The 15138-nt window shown below is 39.2% G+C and overlaps 1 protein-coding gene across 2 annotated transcripts in view; it reads left to right on the plus strand.

Annotated features, from left to right (window-relative positions):
• Positions 1-374: 374 nt before the first annotated feature.
• The window catches only part of CASR (calcium sensing receptor), a 29136-nt gene continuing 14372 nt past the window's right edge, over positions 375-15138 (plus strand). For both annotated transcript variants that reach the window (XM_078060338.1, XM_036093713.2), the window contains exons 1-3: positions 375-559; positions 2838-3144; positions 6483-7367. In XM_078060338.1, coding sequence (XP_077916464.1) covers positions 375-559; positions 2838-3144; positions 6483-7367 — 1377 coding nt within the window. The remainder of the gene's footprint in view (positions 560-2837; positions 3145-6482; positions 7368-15138) is intronic.

Genomic DNA, 15138 nt, shown 5'->3' on the forward strand with positions numbered 1-15138 from the left:
TAAGTCATGCCTTCCCTTCCTGCTACCCCTCAGCCTCTCTAAATGGAAATTCTAAGCCATGTCAGTTGCAGTCATCATAACGAGATGGGATTTAGGCTTAGCTGAATTCATTTTGTCTCTCTTTTCTTTTAGAAAGCATCACAGACACCCTTTACATGATGTGGCTTCTAAAGACTCAAGGACCACCCATCTTACTAGTCTGCAATGGCAAAGGCAGAAATGGATATTCAAACCCCACAGCCTCTGTTCTGTTATTAATCACTCTGTAGACATGTGCCCCCAGTACAGAGAGTGAACCGCACCAAGGGGGAAAGTTCCAGGGGCCCCCAAACCACCAACACTCTTGTCTCTCCCCCTGGAGAAAAAGCAGAACTATGGCGTTTAATAGATGTTGTTTGATCTTCTTGGCAATTACCTGGTGCACTTCTGCCTATGGGCCTGACCAACGAGCCCAGAAGAAAGGGGACATTATCCTCGGGGGGCTCTTTCCTATTCATTTTGGAGTAGCAGCCAAAGATCAAGATCTAAAGTCAAGGCCGGAATCTGTGGAATGTATCAGGTAAGGAAAGGAGCCATGTGAAAGAGTCTCTTCTCTTCTGGTGGTTGTAGAAAAACTGTACCAAACGCAAAGTAATTTTTTCAAACTTGGTTCTCTCTTTTCAAAAATGGTGATTGGTAGTCATGCTGAAATTATTCCACCACCAGCCCTTTTTAAAAGAAATTTTTCAAATAGTAAAATGTCAAAAATGTTGAGTAAAAAAAATCCATGGCCTGTTGGGGGTATGTGTCCAGTCACTTGGTAACTGAATTGTCATTGTTCATCTGGCAGCAGTGTTGCTGAACGAAAGACTAAGTACCTAGAAGGAAATTTATTATAGGTCTTGCAAACCTAAGTAGTAAAATCTCCCATTTACCTTAAGTGCCCTAGGTGTTAAGGTCAGTAATACCTGAGTGTTGGCTGCCTCACTCTCACTATTTTTAAAAAAGGATTTTAAAGTTGAAAGAAACCTCAGTGGTTGGCATGATCCAGGCATCTTCAAAATGCAGCCTGCAGGATTGTGGAAGTCCTTCTTATAGAAGGCTGAAATCCTGCTTCTTAACACAGATACGTCTAACACCAATGAAGAAAACACAGAATCTATCTAAGTGTCTCACTGAACTCTCTCTTCAGCCATTGGAAGACAGCTAACATGTCCCACTGAATCACTTCATTTCCAGGCCTCAGTCTCGGTTTTCTGAACAATTACTTCATGACATGATTTCTAGACCCCTCACCATTCTCATCGCCCTCCATCTAATGCTCCCTAATTTATCATGACTATGATACGGCATCTAGAATTAGGCACAATTCCTTCAAACAAGATCTGACTTCTGCAGAGTAGAATGGACTGTATATCACCTCCCATCACCAGGATACTGGAGACCATGACTGCACCCCAAGTTTTTACCCAATTTCTAAGAGAAAATACCACTTTCTCTCTAAGACTTGCAATGTTCAGAAGGGATCCAGCATTTTTTTCCTGCTCTTCCTGATTGCTGTAAAATGAAAATGAAAACTACAATTGCACCAACAAAACTGACTTCTGTTCATGTTTCTAATGAAAGCTGGAAAATTAGACAACATTTTCACATTTTTCTCATGAATACAGAAAAACTAAGTACAGAATTTCAATTATGCTGATTATATCCCTCATATAACCCATGTGGACAAATATCCTTTTGTTGTGCTCTACTGGACAGAGTTGTGCGTGTGCTATGTATATATGTAAGATCAAGCAAGAAGCCCTGAAATACACTATATTTTAAATTATATTAAAGAAAGATAGCAAAAGCAGTATAAGTGTTTTATGTAAAGAAATATTCTATAATCTCTCTTAACTTTGCAGGTTTAAAACAAATAGCTAAACAAAAAAAAAAAAATGATGGAAACATAAAGAAAATGACTAGGAGAAAATGTCACATTAAAAGTTAGGAACCTAAACAATGCAGTGGAGTATAGCAAACTGTATTCCTTACCTCCTGTCATTGAGTCACTGTAACCTACCAGATGGAGAGGGAACCTGCGGAGTTATTCCATTTCTTCCTTTGGGCACTGATGCACTGATTCAGCACACTTATCTAGCCCTCACACTTATCTAGCCTAATTCTGGGAGACTGAAAACTATGTCACTGACCCTACTTCTCTTTGTTAAATTTGCTCGATATTTATTTAAAATAATGTTCTTTGAAAAGCAATACACGCTCATTTTTTTAAAACAGAATACATAAATAAAGCAAAAGCTCACAATTTTAAAACCCATTGCTCCCCCACCCAGAAATAACCACTGTTTGTAAACAGCCCTCCTATATATGTTTGTTAGTTTACGAAGATGAGGCCCATCATTTCCCTTTCCCCTTTGACCTCCAGTAATGTCATAACCTAAATTTGTGACTCGGCCAACCTGAAGTTATTTTTAGGCTCCCACCTACTAAAATTCTAATCTTACTTATATTTTCCCTAATCCTTTCTTTTAATCTCTGTATTATTTTTAATACTTCACATCAGCAACTTCAAACTCTTTGCTGGATGAAGCAGATACAAATTATTCATTCTATTACTAATAACAATCTTTGCTATCATCACTCCCTCTGTGTAAGGCACCATTCTGAGAATTTTGCATAATTATCTCATTTCACAGCCACCATATGAGGTAGGCACTGTCCCCATTTGACAGAGAGAGACACATCATGAAACCAGAGTAACAGAGCCATGATTCAAACCCAGCTTTGCCCAGTCCCTACTCTCAAGCGATTGATCAGAAAGCCTCCCATTTTCTTCCATTTCTTCTTTCTTCCAGGTACAATTTCCGCGGGTTTCGTTGGTTACAAGCAATGATATTTGCCATCGAGGAAATCAACAGCAGCCCAGCCCTTCTTCCCAACATGACACTGGGATACAGAATATTTGACACTTGCAACACCGTTTCTAAAGCCTTGGAGGCCACCCTGAGTTTTGTGGCACAGAATAAAATTGATTCTCTGAACCTTGACGAGTTCTGCAACTGCTCAGAGCATATCCCCTCTACCATTGCTGTGGTGGGAGCAACTGGCTCAGGCATCTCCACGGCAGTGGCAAACCTGCTGGGCCTCTTCTACATCCCCCAGGTACATGTACCTTCTTAGATGGGGCAGCAGTGTAAGCAGGGATCAGGACTCAAAGGGCTGCCGTGCCCACTGTCCATACAGCTTGTTATTTTCCTACCTCTGGCTTTACGTTAGCATAGAAGACCTTCCAATTAGTCGGGGCACTGTACCATGACCATTTGGGATTTCTGAGACCCCAACATCAACCATGTCAACTAAACCTTCAAGACTCTTCCAAAATTCTTTTAAACATACCGTGTATAAAACTTTGTCCTTTTTGTCAAAGTGTTCAGTTATTTATTTTTCATCCCCTTCCTTTAGAAAATGCCATTCTTCTGCCTTTACTAAAAGAAATGAGACCATGTGATGTAAATCCCACCTTTCAAACTCAAAATATCTGTCCCTAATCCTATTCCCTTAAAAGTCTACCTCTCTACCTTCTGGCTGAGAGTTTAGCTCAGGGGGAAGCAGAGTGTACTTTCTCACAGAACAAGAACTTAATCATTGTCTTGCACATTCTAGAAATGGAAAATACTCTATTTCATTCAACAAATACTTATAGACCATACATGAATAAATAGTGTCCACTTTGCAGGAACTCAACCTCGGTGAGGAGATGTCTGTATTTTCAAATTCTAGAAAACAGTTCACTAAAACAAGTGCTATCATAAACATTTATTCAAGGTTGCATATTTCCCCCCGTGAAGTAAACCTTTTTGCATGTTAATATTCATAGATTTATGACATCATTTTATAATAGTGAAAAATTGGAAACAACCTAAATGTCCACGGATGGGACAATCAGCTCAATTGTGAACGTCCTTTATAACAATTTTAAAATTCAATTATAAATGATAATTGATTTATCATTTTTGATGTTTAATATTTAAAATTTGTAAGAGTACCTTTCATAAATTCACATTTATATGTTGGGAGTCTCCATTTCTTTGGTGATAGACATTATCGTTTTATATACATATGGCAACTAAAAAAAGTCTTGTCATCATTTCCCGAATCCTTACTTCAGGGAATTAAAGGTGTTTCCCATGGGGAAGCCCTGGCTCTATAACTTTTTCGCAAAATGATCTAACAATGCCCTTATCAGTAAATGTGCTGGGCAATATGCAAATACACATCTTATAATTTTGGCATATTGTACAGAATTTTTTTTAAATACACAGTTAAAGTGAGTTGTTGTAGCCAATAGGCATAAGATGTAATTGCCACCAAGTAAATAAAGAACCCAAAGTAAAGGTTTTAATTCTTTGTGGTTTGGATGAAAGATGAGGTTAAGCTAAATTTGAATTATAAAAGTGAAGACTATAATAATTCTCGGTCAAAACAATGTCACGTGTATCTACAGCAGTGGTTCTCTGCTGTGACTGCATGTTGGAATCATACAGGGAGTTTTAAAAATACCGATGCTTGGGTTTCACACCCCAGAGATCTGGGTTTAATTGATATGAGATGCAGCCTGGGTGGCAGGAGTTTTGGAAAGCTCCCGAGGTAATCCTAATTTGCAGCAGAGTTGGGAGTCACTGTTCTCTTGGGTGGGGGCAGAGGCCCAGCGGTATTTCTTATGCCACTCATGCCTCCAAGTGGATGGAATAAGCAGACCAGCTAGAACAGTTGTGGTTAAAAGTTCTCTGAATCATTCATGAAATTCTCCGCTCTTACAATAAAAAAAGTTTTGTGTGCTTTTGAGGGTTTTTTGTTTTGTTCTGTTCTGTTTTGTTTTTTGGTGGGGAGAACAGGTAATGAAGTAGTACTTATCCCCACTTTTATGGTTTCTTTTTAAAAACTGGACAAATATTATAAATGCATTTTAAGAGAAACATATCCATAGTAGATATATTTGTTTGTAATGTTAATCCTTTTAAAGTGCTTTTCAGCCCACTTTTCAAAAGAAGAAGTAAGCAATAATTGATGAATTTACAAAATGTCTGAGTAGGTTTTTCATTTGCAAACATCTGATTCAGAAACCTGCTGTTTGGGTCTGCAAGTAGAGCTCTGTAAAAACAGTAACATCTCAACAAATTACTTAATCTAACTACCTACACCTCATGAACTCTCATAACAGCAAGAAGGGGCTTACTCTGATAAAAGAAAAAATTGTCAATTTCATATTATGACTTCCAAAATCAAAGCTCTTATCAGAAAAATCATGCCCCCTTAGCAAAGTTGGCCCTGGTGGGTGTTTTTTGTTTTGTTTTGTTTTGTTTTGTTTTGTTTTGTTTTGTTTTTTAGAGGCAGTGGAGAGGGGAGGGTAGAGGGAGAGGGTGACAGAGAATCTTAAGCAGGTTCCATGGCCAGCATGGAGCCCGATGCAGGGCAAGATCTCACAACCTTGAGATCATGACCTGAGCCAAAATCAAGAGACACAAGCTCAACTGAGCCCACCCAGGTGCCCTGGTCCTGAACTTTCATACACCAATGTCTTTCATATTTTTGATGTAGAAACTATTCATTGATAAGAAGGAATATATTGGAAAATTCAGGGAGGGCACATGATGTGATGAGCACTGGGTGTTATATGCAACTAATGAATCATTGAACACTACGTCAAAAACTAATGGTGCTATATGTTGGCTAATTGAATTTAAATTTTAAAAAAAGATCTAAAAAAGGAAAATTCATTTTAAAACATTGAACACAGAAAACTATTTCAACTGGTGAGAAATATTAAAAGGACATTCCCCCCAATTTTTTCAACTTGGTTTCCTTTAAAATCTCTCTAGAAAACTGGAGAACAAGAGATATTAAACACTCTTGCATTACCAAGAGAGGGAACAACTGGAGACTGGGAGAGAGAAATTAGGCAGAATAGGAAAGAGGACCCTTGGGGCTCCTCTGAAGAGCCTTGGGTTTATAACCCACAGGGAACCTCATTCCTTCCAGGAGTAAGTCATGGACAAAGTGTTCGTCATAGTGAAGGGGAAGCTAAAACGTTTAGGTCAGAACCTGGACCTAACAGGAAAAAGATGTGTTCATGGATATATTATAACCAATGAGGCAGCACAGAGGAAGTTAGGAGCGACTATGGAACAGTATATAAAGACTCTCCTTGAAAGTATAAGTAGATTCCACTATTGTTGGGTTGACTTTATGGCCAGACCCATTTCTGAAGGTAGCATTGTGAAGAATCACCCACTGGGAATTATGGTGCTCCCTGAATGACAGATGCTTGAGTGCTCACACCCACCCTGGAGATAACAGATTCTGCCTGTCTTCACCCTTTCATCCCAACTGCCATGAACAGCATGTTTGATAAATTAAATTCATGAATGCTCAAAAAACCACCTCCGCACAGCCTCCCTCACTGGTACCTCACTCACTCATTCATCCTGTGTTCTTTCCAGGTCAGCTATGCCTCCTCCAGCAGACTCCTCAGCAACAAGAATCAGTTCAAGTCATTCCTCCGTACCATCCCCAATGATGAACACCAGGCCACCGCCATGGCAGACATTATTGAGTATTTCCGCTGGAACTGGGTGGGCACAATTGCAGCTGATGATGACTACGGACGGCCAGGGATTGAGAAGTTTCGTGAGGAAGCGGAGGAGAGGGACATCTGCATTGACTTCAGTGAACTCATCTCCCAGTATTCTGATGAGGAAGAGATCCAGCAAGTGGTGGAGGTGATCCAGAATTCCACAGCCAAAGTCATTGTTGTTTTCTCCAGTGGCCCAGACCTTGAACCCCTCATCAAGGAGATCGTCCGGCGCAATATCACAGGGAGGATCTGGCTGGCCAGTGAGGCTTGGGCCAGTTCTTCCTTGATCGCCATGCCCGAGTACTTCCATGTGGTTGGAGGCACCATTGGATTCGCTCTGAAGGCTGGGCAGATCCCAGGTTTCCGGGAATTCCTGCAGAAAGTCCATCCCAGGAAGTCTATCCACAATGGTTTTGCCAAGGAGTTTTGGGAAGAAACATTTAACTGCCACCTCCAAGAAGGTACTAAAGGGCCTTTGTCCATGGACACTTTCCTGAGAGGTCACGAAGAAGGTGGTGGCAGGATAAGCAACAGCTCCACTGCCTTCCGACCTCTTTGTACAGGGGATGAGAACATCAGCAGCGTGGAGACCCCTTATATGGATTATACACACTTACGAATTTCCTACAATGTCTACTTAGCGGTCTATTCCATTGCTCATGCCCTGCAAGATATATACACATGCTTACCTGGAAGAGGGCTCTTCACCAACGGTTCCTGTGCAGATATCAAGAAGGTTGAGGCTTGGCAGGTACATCCTTCACTTAGATAGCAGTTCACTGTGTATTTTGGCAGAGTTGGGCGGATTCAGGCAAGACAGATAAAGTGGTACCTCAAAAAGGCAGTATCTAAATGACATTGCTATACATAGCTTTGGATTCAAATTGCCTTTTCAAACATCTGAGCAACTGACTTCTGCAAAATTAATAGTCATTTAATTTGATTATCTGTTTAAAGCTTTGGATCTTTAGCCCAGTGGTTCAGAATACCTAGAGTATGTCCCCTAAAAGCTTTTAAATATCCTGGAACAGATTTAATACTGTATGGAGTATTTTTACAATGCTTAAATTACAGATATTGTTCCCTTATAACAAGTATTTGTTGAGTACCTATTATATTCCATGCACTAAGGGGCATAAAACTAGTGTTATTGTGTTTAGCCACTATTACCATAATATTATTTACAATATAATGTGCTGGACCACCCAGTAAGCCAACTAAGCTTAAGACACTAGCAAATCAAGGGCATAGGAAAAAAAAAAAAAAAACTCTTCTTAAAAAGATTTGATATTGGATATTTCAAAAAGAAATACTGAAGTAGTTATCATAGAAAATGATTAGATGAAGGTGGAACTCCTACCCTCATTTTATGGTTTAGTCTTATTTTGTATTTTTGATTTGAATTACACATAAAAGAGACATCATAATCTTTTTCATTTCATAGAACTTCTGAAGATAAAAGTTTGCCTGACTTAAATCCTACATAGCTGTCCATGTCTTGCATACCATGATTTTTCAACCAAACCTTGTTTTACATTCCCTTTGTATTTTCCTCAGTTCTAGACTGACCTATCAGAGAGTGCATGATCGTTAGGGAGAGGGAAGGGCACATTCCTGAACATGAGTTGAATGACCCAGCCTCCAGCTTCAGCCCCAGCTTCCCCATATACTAGCTGCATCATCCCTGGCAAGCCACTGCTTTAAGGCAGTCTCTTCATCTGTAAAATGGCCCTAATATCTAGCCTACTTTTTCACCCAAGGTTCTTTTGAAGATGAAATGTGATGACATATGTGAAAGCAATTTATAAATTTTCAAACTTTAAATAGATGGTGATTATTATAGTAGTATTTCAATATGCCTCTAATTAAGCTATCAGTTAGGTTAAAAAATGGTAACTACAACAACTGTGTATGTAGAAACCAACTACCACAGACCCTTGGGAAAAGATACCAAGAAACAAAGAATGTACAACCTATGTCAGTCATTTTAGAGACTCTCATGGGATCAGGAGTGACTGCCTAGGGTGGTACAATGAGCCAGGACCACAAGTACTTCTTAACCCTTCTTGTGTAGAGAAAATCTCATTCAGATGTCATTGTTGGCTAAAGCTTCTCATCTCTATGAGGTACTTAAAGTTTCTTTCCTTGCACTGCACCACCCCTTTCCTGCACCCTAGCGAAAAACAAAGCGGGGGGGAGTTCCAATGATAGTCAAAAACAAAAAAGACTTCAGGAGCCATAATGATAAAGAGTGGTTTTAAGAGGGAGGAATAAAAGGACAATATTTTAGTAAATACTGTTGTCTTTCCTCCCTTTCCTTCCATGTCCCCTGAAAGGAAGACTCCAGCTCTTGAAAAGCCTACAGGATGAGGGTGAGGTTGAAGGGGAAAGAGGCTTCCAGTACATAATTTGACAGTTCTGTTCTTCAGTGGCTCCTCTCCAAACAAGGAAGTAAGATCCAGATGGTCAAGACCAAACCTTGGGCATATGTGAAAAAAGCTGTAAGAAGGAGGCTATAGTCAAGACTGGGACTTTTAGTTCCATACAGTAGAAAACCCAAACCAAATTGGCCTAAGCAGAAGAAACTCATATTATTAGCAGCTCATAATATTGAAAATTGGAGAAGTATTCCAGATACAAGTAGATGCTTTCATCTCCATCTCTGTTCTTTATTCCTCATGGTTAGTAGTTTTCAGCCTCTATAGTAGCTTCAGGCTCATAAAATCTTTACTGTTAGGCTCTTACTTCCCATGATCTCCTGTAAAAGTCCCAGAAACCACATTGATTGACCAGTCCAGGATCACATATCCATCCCTGAAGCTAGGAGTGGAATCCTTTCAAACTATATAGACTGAGAGTAAGAAGGGGAGTGGATCCCCAAAGGGAAATCAGGATGCTGTTACCAAAAGGAGGAAAAAAGAGAGGCAAAGCAGGCAAAATTAAGATCCAACACAGACACCTCAGCTGACAGGTTAAGTACAGGTTAAGATGTGCCATCCTGGCTCACACACAGTCTGGCACAAGTCCTCCAGGAGAGGAGACAGATAGGAAAATAGGGTTGCAGCTCTAGGGAGGAATAACATGTGGTCATTGGCCAAAACGTCCTGTGTACTTGCCGTAAGTCTCCTTTAAGCCTTGTCTCTATCAGGAGATGGACCGACAATTATTCACTCTCATTATGAAGACCTACGTGGAAACCTATCACCTTACATTATATATAATCTAATCCAAAGATCTCAGCCTGGAATTCCACCCCCATCTCTCTCAATTCTCCTTTAAGCCAACCTGCCTAACACCTCCCCCACAAAAGCATCTATGAGATTTTGGCATAGTATTTTTGCTTAGATCATATCCCACACCTGAAAGGCCATCAATTTTTGTTTCCTGTATCCACTGTCTACCACAAAGTTTTAACTCTTTCTCAAAACTGACTTTCTCCTAGAAGTCTTTGCAAGTCATACTCCCACACACACTTTTTATGGCCACTCTTTCTTCCTCATTTTTGCCATTTACATACTCAACTTAAGCTTCCGTAACTCTTCAGTTGACTGAAATAGGTTCTATTAATTAAACTTCTGGTTAAATTAGGTCAATCACAAGTTTTTTCTTTTGTTGACCTTTGCTCCCCCTAAAATTTGTCCATCAATTCATATGCCTTAAAGTATCACTAACAGATAATTTATGAGCACACAACACACAATTCCCTCCTGACCTCCTCAGAGAACCCAAGTCCTTCTCACTGCTCCTTAGCTCTCTCTTCACTCTGACTCCTCCACTGTACTGTTCAGCACTATTCCAGAACATTTGACACCTGAGTATGTGTAGAATAAATGAAAGAAAGAATCGAAATCTAGTTGATTTGGCCTGACAACTAGAGTCCTTGCAGGAAAGTGTTCAACCCAACAACCCATCCTTGAATCAATCACTCTGGTCCAAGTACTCTAGACTCTGATTAGATAAGCCTGTGTCACATGCCCAACAATCAAATTTGTATGGAACCTCACGTAAGGAAGTGTGGAACCACCTTCTTCCTTCTCTCAGGATGATTGTACATAAGGCATGCTTCCTACTTTCCCCTACCTTATACCAACCACTCACTGGTCAAAAAATAGGTATGCATAATGACAGAACCATGGTGGTAACAGAAGTCAGATGGAATTGATCTTTCCAGGAATTGCTAGTACTGTTGGGATTTGGAGAGAGGGGTGAATTGGGGTGAAAACCAGAAGAGATGGAGGGTAGATAAGGAAATATGGTTGAGGTTAGAGAAGGGAATTAGTCCTGGATCTTCCCAACACTCTTAGTACAAGAAGTGGGCAAGAAATAATAGTCTCCTTACCTGTGTAAACCATCCCTCATTCACCCCTGTGTGGATGGGGTGCTTTGTACATCCCATCCCATTTTCCCTCTGTGCTATGATGCCATGTGTAAGAGTTGGAAATCCTAGACAACAGTGGGGGGTTTCTAGTCTCTTCTAATCTTTGGTTTATAGCAATTAAACATTAGAGTATGTGCCAAGAGGTGGTTCCCATTTACGCTTATAATGAGCAACAGTTTGACTTTAAAATCCTTTGGAGGAAATACCCTAAAAGGCCACAAGATGGAAATAGTACCACATAAAACACAGTATGTGACCATCTCAGTGTGTGCACGTTGTAAGTACCTGTCCCTCTTTTACTACATCTTTTGCAGTATTTAGTTTTCTTCATGAGCTAGTTTCTGTCTGTATATTATCTTTTATGTTTAAGTCTTTTCATTATCCGTTTTCCTTTCTCTTCCCCTTCATTTATTCTTATTTTTCTCACATTTCTCCCCAAGTAAAATAATTTAGAGGCATATTATACTGGATTGTAATTTCAAGTAAGATTTTATATTTTCTTTTTTTAACGGAACTATTAGTGCCTTCTTTTAAAATTCCAAAAGAAGAGTGTTCTCTCTGGGGAAAATATTTAAACTATTTTGTAATGTATGTTGTTCTTTTGTGGGTCAATGATTATCAATTTAAAGATTCCCTATCATTGCTTTTAAGGGTGAAACAGTTTCCATCCCAACCTTCCCTGTTATGCAAGGTATTAATGTAGAAAATTAAGTGTTCAAAGGCAAAACTTGAAAGTCAACATGCCAAAAGAAACATTAAAAATATCTAAAAAGATGACTTAAAGATATGACTTAGAAAACAAATAATTGATTATTAATGGACAAGGTATAAATTTTGACTAGAAAAATTCAATACTCATGATTTTATTTATATACCTGCTGTGAGGGTGAAACAGAACAATACTACACAGGTTAGGATTTGAAGTAAGGATGAAAACAAATGATATCATCTGAGATGGGCCTTGAGGGATGGACAGACAAGATTTTTGGAAAAGGTCTATTCCTTGGAGAAAATGTCAAATGCAAAGGAAAATACACAACAATGTAGGTAAACCCCCAAAACATCATGCTGAGCGAAAAAATCCAGACTTAAAAAAAAAGTCATACTCTTTTATTACTACACTTATATGATATCCTTTCTCTAATGATAGAAAGAAAACAGATCCACTTAGTCTAATGGTGGAAAGAAAACAGATCCACAGTAGCCTAGGGTTCCAAGTTGGGGTGGGGACTAACTTGGAAGGGACATCTGGGAACCTTTTGGGATGATAGTAGTGGTGGTTACACAGGCATATTTTCCAAAACTCAGAACTATCCTCTTAAAATAGGCATATTTTACCCTATGTAAACTATACTTCAATATAGTTGATTAAAAATATAAAACAATGAAAAGTCCCTGGAGTGGGAAAGTTCAGGCCATGCATGGAGACAGATATTGTTCAGTATGGACCAGTTTTCCGATTAAGACCTCTTGTGTGGCCACAAGCATTATACCATGTCTCCATGATCCCATTTTAAAAATAAGCCCATCATCTCAACCTAAATATTACACTAGTTAACCTGTTGTAACTAGCAACAGACAATGTAATAGGTAGACATCTAGTCTGACTCCTACACCTGAGTAGATAGTATATAGTGTAATGGTTGACAGCTTGGACCCTAGAGCCAAACGAACTAGATCTAAATCCCAATTGCTACTTAACAGCTGTATGACCTTGGGCAGTCACTTAATGGGCCTGTGCCTCACCTTCCTCACCTGAAAAGTGGAGATAATGAAATGTATAAATTCATTATAAGGATGACATTAATTAATATGTATAAAGTGCTTAGGATACTGTCTATACATAATAAGTGCTCAATAAATATTAGTCTTGAGTATTATTCTTTTGTAGGTGAGGAAAGAAACTTTTTAAAAAAATCTCTTTTGGCATTTTTGGTTGTCTTCTCACCCAAAGAAGCCAAAATGATTTGCCCAAAGTCATATGTCTAGCCAGTATGAAAGCCCACATCTGCCCCAGGCAGTCTGTTCCCCTGATAACACCAAGATTACTGTTAAGAGAACCATGTACCCAATTGTCCCTCTGGGCATATGCTTTCTAGCTCCTAAGCGGCTGCTGGGTCAGCCAATGGTTTCACAGTGAAGAAAGTGGTCCCTACCTTCAACCTGGGTGATCATCAGAGGAAACCAACCGTCCTGAAACTGATTCATATATAGACACAAAGACAAAGTACAGTGTGCAAATAAGAGTGGACACAACTGACCAAATTAGAGTATACCAAACATCCCTCTGTCCATCTTGAATATAATTGTATCTCTTGTCACTAAAAGTGCCTGTTTGGCCCATATTAGGCACTTAATAAATACTTGTTGAATGAAAAAAGAAAGAGACAGAATGGGACAATCATAAATACTGAGAGAAGGCAGGGGTTAAGTGGGTAACAACAAAACAGTACAGAGACATAGGCACAGATAAAAGAGAAGGTGAGTGCTCTGAAAGAAGTCAGCAGAAAACGCTCGTGTAAAAAAGACCCACAATAATTCTGACTTCAGGGGTGCTCAGTCAGTTAAGCATCTGCCTTCAGCTCAGGTCATGATCCCAGGTCCCCCTGGGATTGAGCGCCATGTCGGGCTCTCTGCTCAGTGGGGAGCCTACTTCTCCTTCTCCCTCTGCCTACCATTCTGCCTACTTGTGCTCTCTCTGTCAAATAAATAATAAAATCTTTTAAAAAAATTCTGACTTCATAAATTTGGGCTGAAACTTACCTCTTCATTATCAATGAGATAAATGATGGGGAAAATACCACTTCAATAAGTATTTTAAGAGTATAAAAAAAGAGCGTAAATAGGATTATTGAGACATGAAGATACGGAAACCATTAAATTTTATTCTTATTTTTAATTGACACAGGCTTCCTAAGAATCTGATCAGGAACAATTTTTAGCCTAATTTGTACCAATGAATATTCCTAAAAGGAGGAAAGAAACTTTTTTAAAAAATCTCTTTTGGCATTTTTGGTTGTCTATTAAGGGACTGTCAGCCCTACATTCAGGTGTTGGCTGCTCCCTTCGCCTTCTGGCATACTCTGTCATCAGTCTTACATGGAACAGTTGTTTGGGGGACTGACCCTTGTCTTCAGGACACTCCCAGCTGTTACACCAACATTACTACATTATGGTGATTCCAACTTTCTTTTTCCTCAAGAAAGTGGTGGAAGTTTTTGAATCCATTTTTCCCATGTTTTGAATGTTTACTTAGAATTAAATATATGCCTGTAACCAAAAACATGACATGCAAAATATAATATCTAGCTGCAGCTTTCTAAAAAGAACACAAAAGACATATTCCCCCACGGGGGGAAAAAAAGGATCTTTTCCCTCTATGAAGAGGTTGACATTTGATTCTCTGAAAACTATAATTCTTCTAATACGACTTCCCTACCACTCTTAAGTAAAATCTTCTAGCACATTTTAAAACAAATTCTAGTATTTCCCTATTCACTTGTGTGCAATTTTTTGTTTGCTTCTTTAAATCTGGAATGTCTTTCTTTTTAATTCAGAATGTAAGAACTTAAGTTACAGTTATATCTCAAAGGGAAAAATGTGTTGGCCCTTTATCCTGTAGTATAATTTTAAGTATTTTGCTTTTAAAAACAGGTTTAAGTTACAACTGATTATATAAAAGCCTTAATTTTTATGGTCCTCAATGAAGTTTTTCAAAAAGTGAATCCTAAGTCTTTTCACCTTATTTGAAAGTTCTTTTGTTTGTTTATTTATTTGTTTTTGTTTGTGTATAGAACTTAGAACTTCATCTTTTCAGTCTGAATCAGCTGAATTCAGCCCAACTGTACTGGCTAGAACCTCCATTCTGTAGCAACAGTGTATAGCCACAGTGAGAATAGATATTCTTGTCTTTTTTTTTTTTTTTTTTAAAGATTTTATTTATTTGACAGAGAGAGACACAGCGAGAGAGGGAACACAAGCAGGGGGAGTGGGAGAGAGAGAAGCAGGCTTCCCGCAGAGCAGGGAGCCCGATGTGGGGCTCGATCCCAGGACCCTGGGATCATGACCTGAGCCGAAGGCAGACGCTTAACGACTGAGCCACCCAGGCGTCCCGACATTCTTGTCTTGATCCTGATCTTGGGGG

Source organism: Halichoerus grypus, chromosome 1, assembly GCF_964656455.1.
Source record: "Halichoerus grypus chromosome 1, mHalGry1.hap1.1, whole genome shotgun sequence".
NCBI classification, from domain to species: Eukaryota; Metazoa; Chordata; class Mammalia; order Carnivora; family Phocidae; genus Halichoerus; species Halichoerus grypus.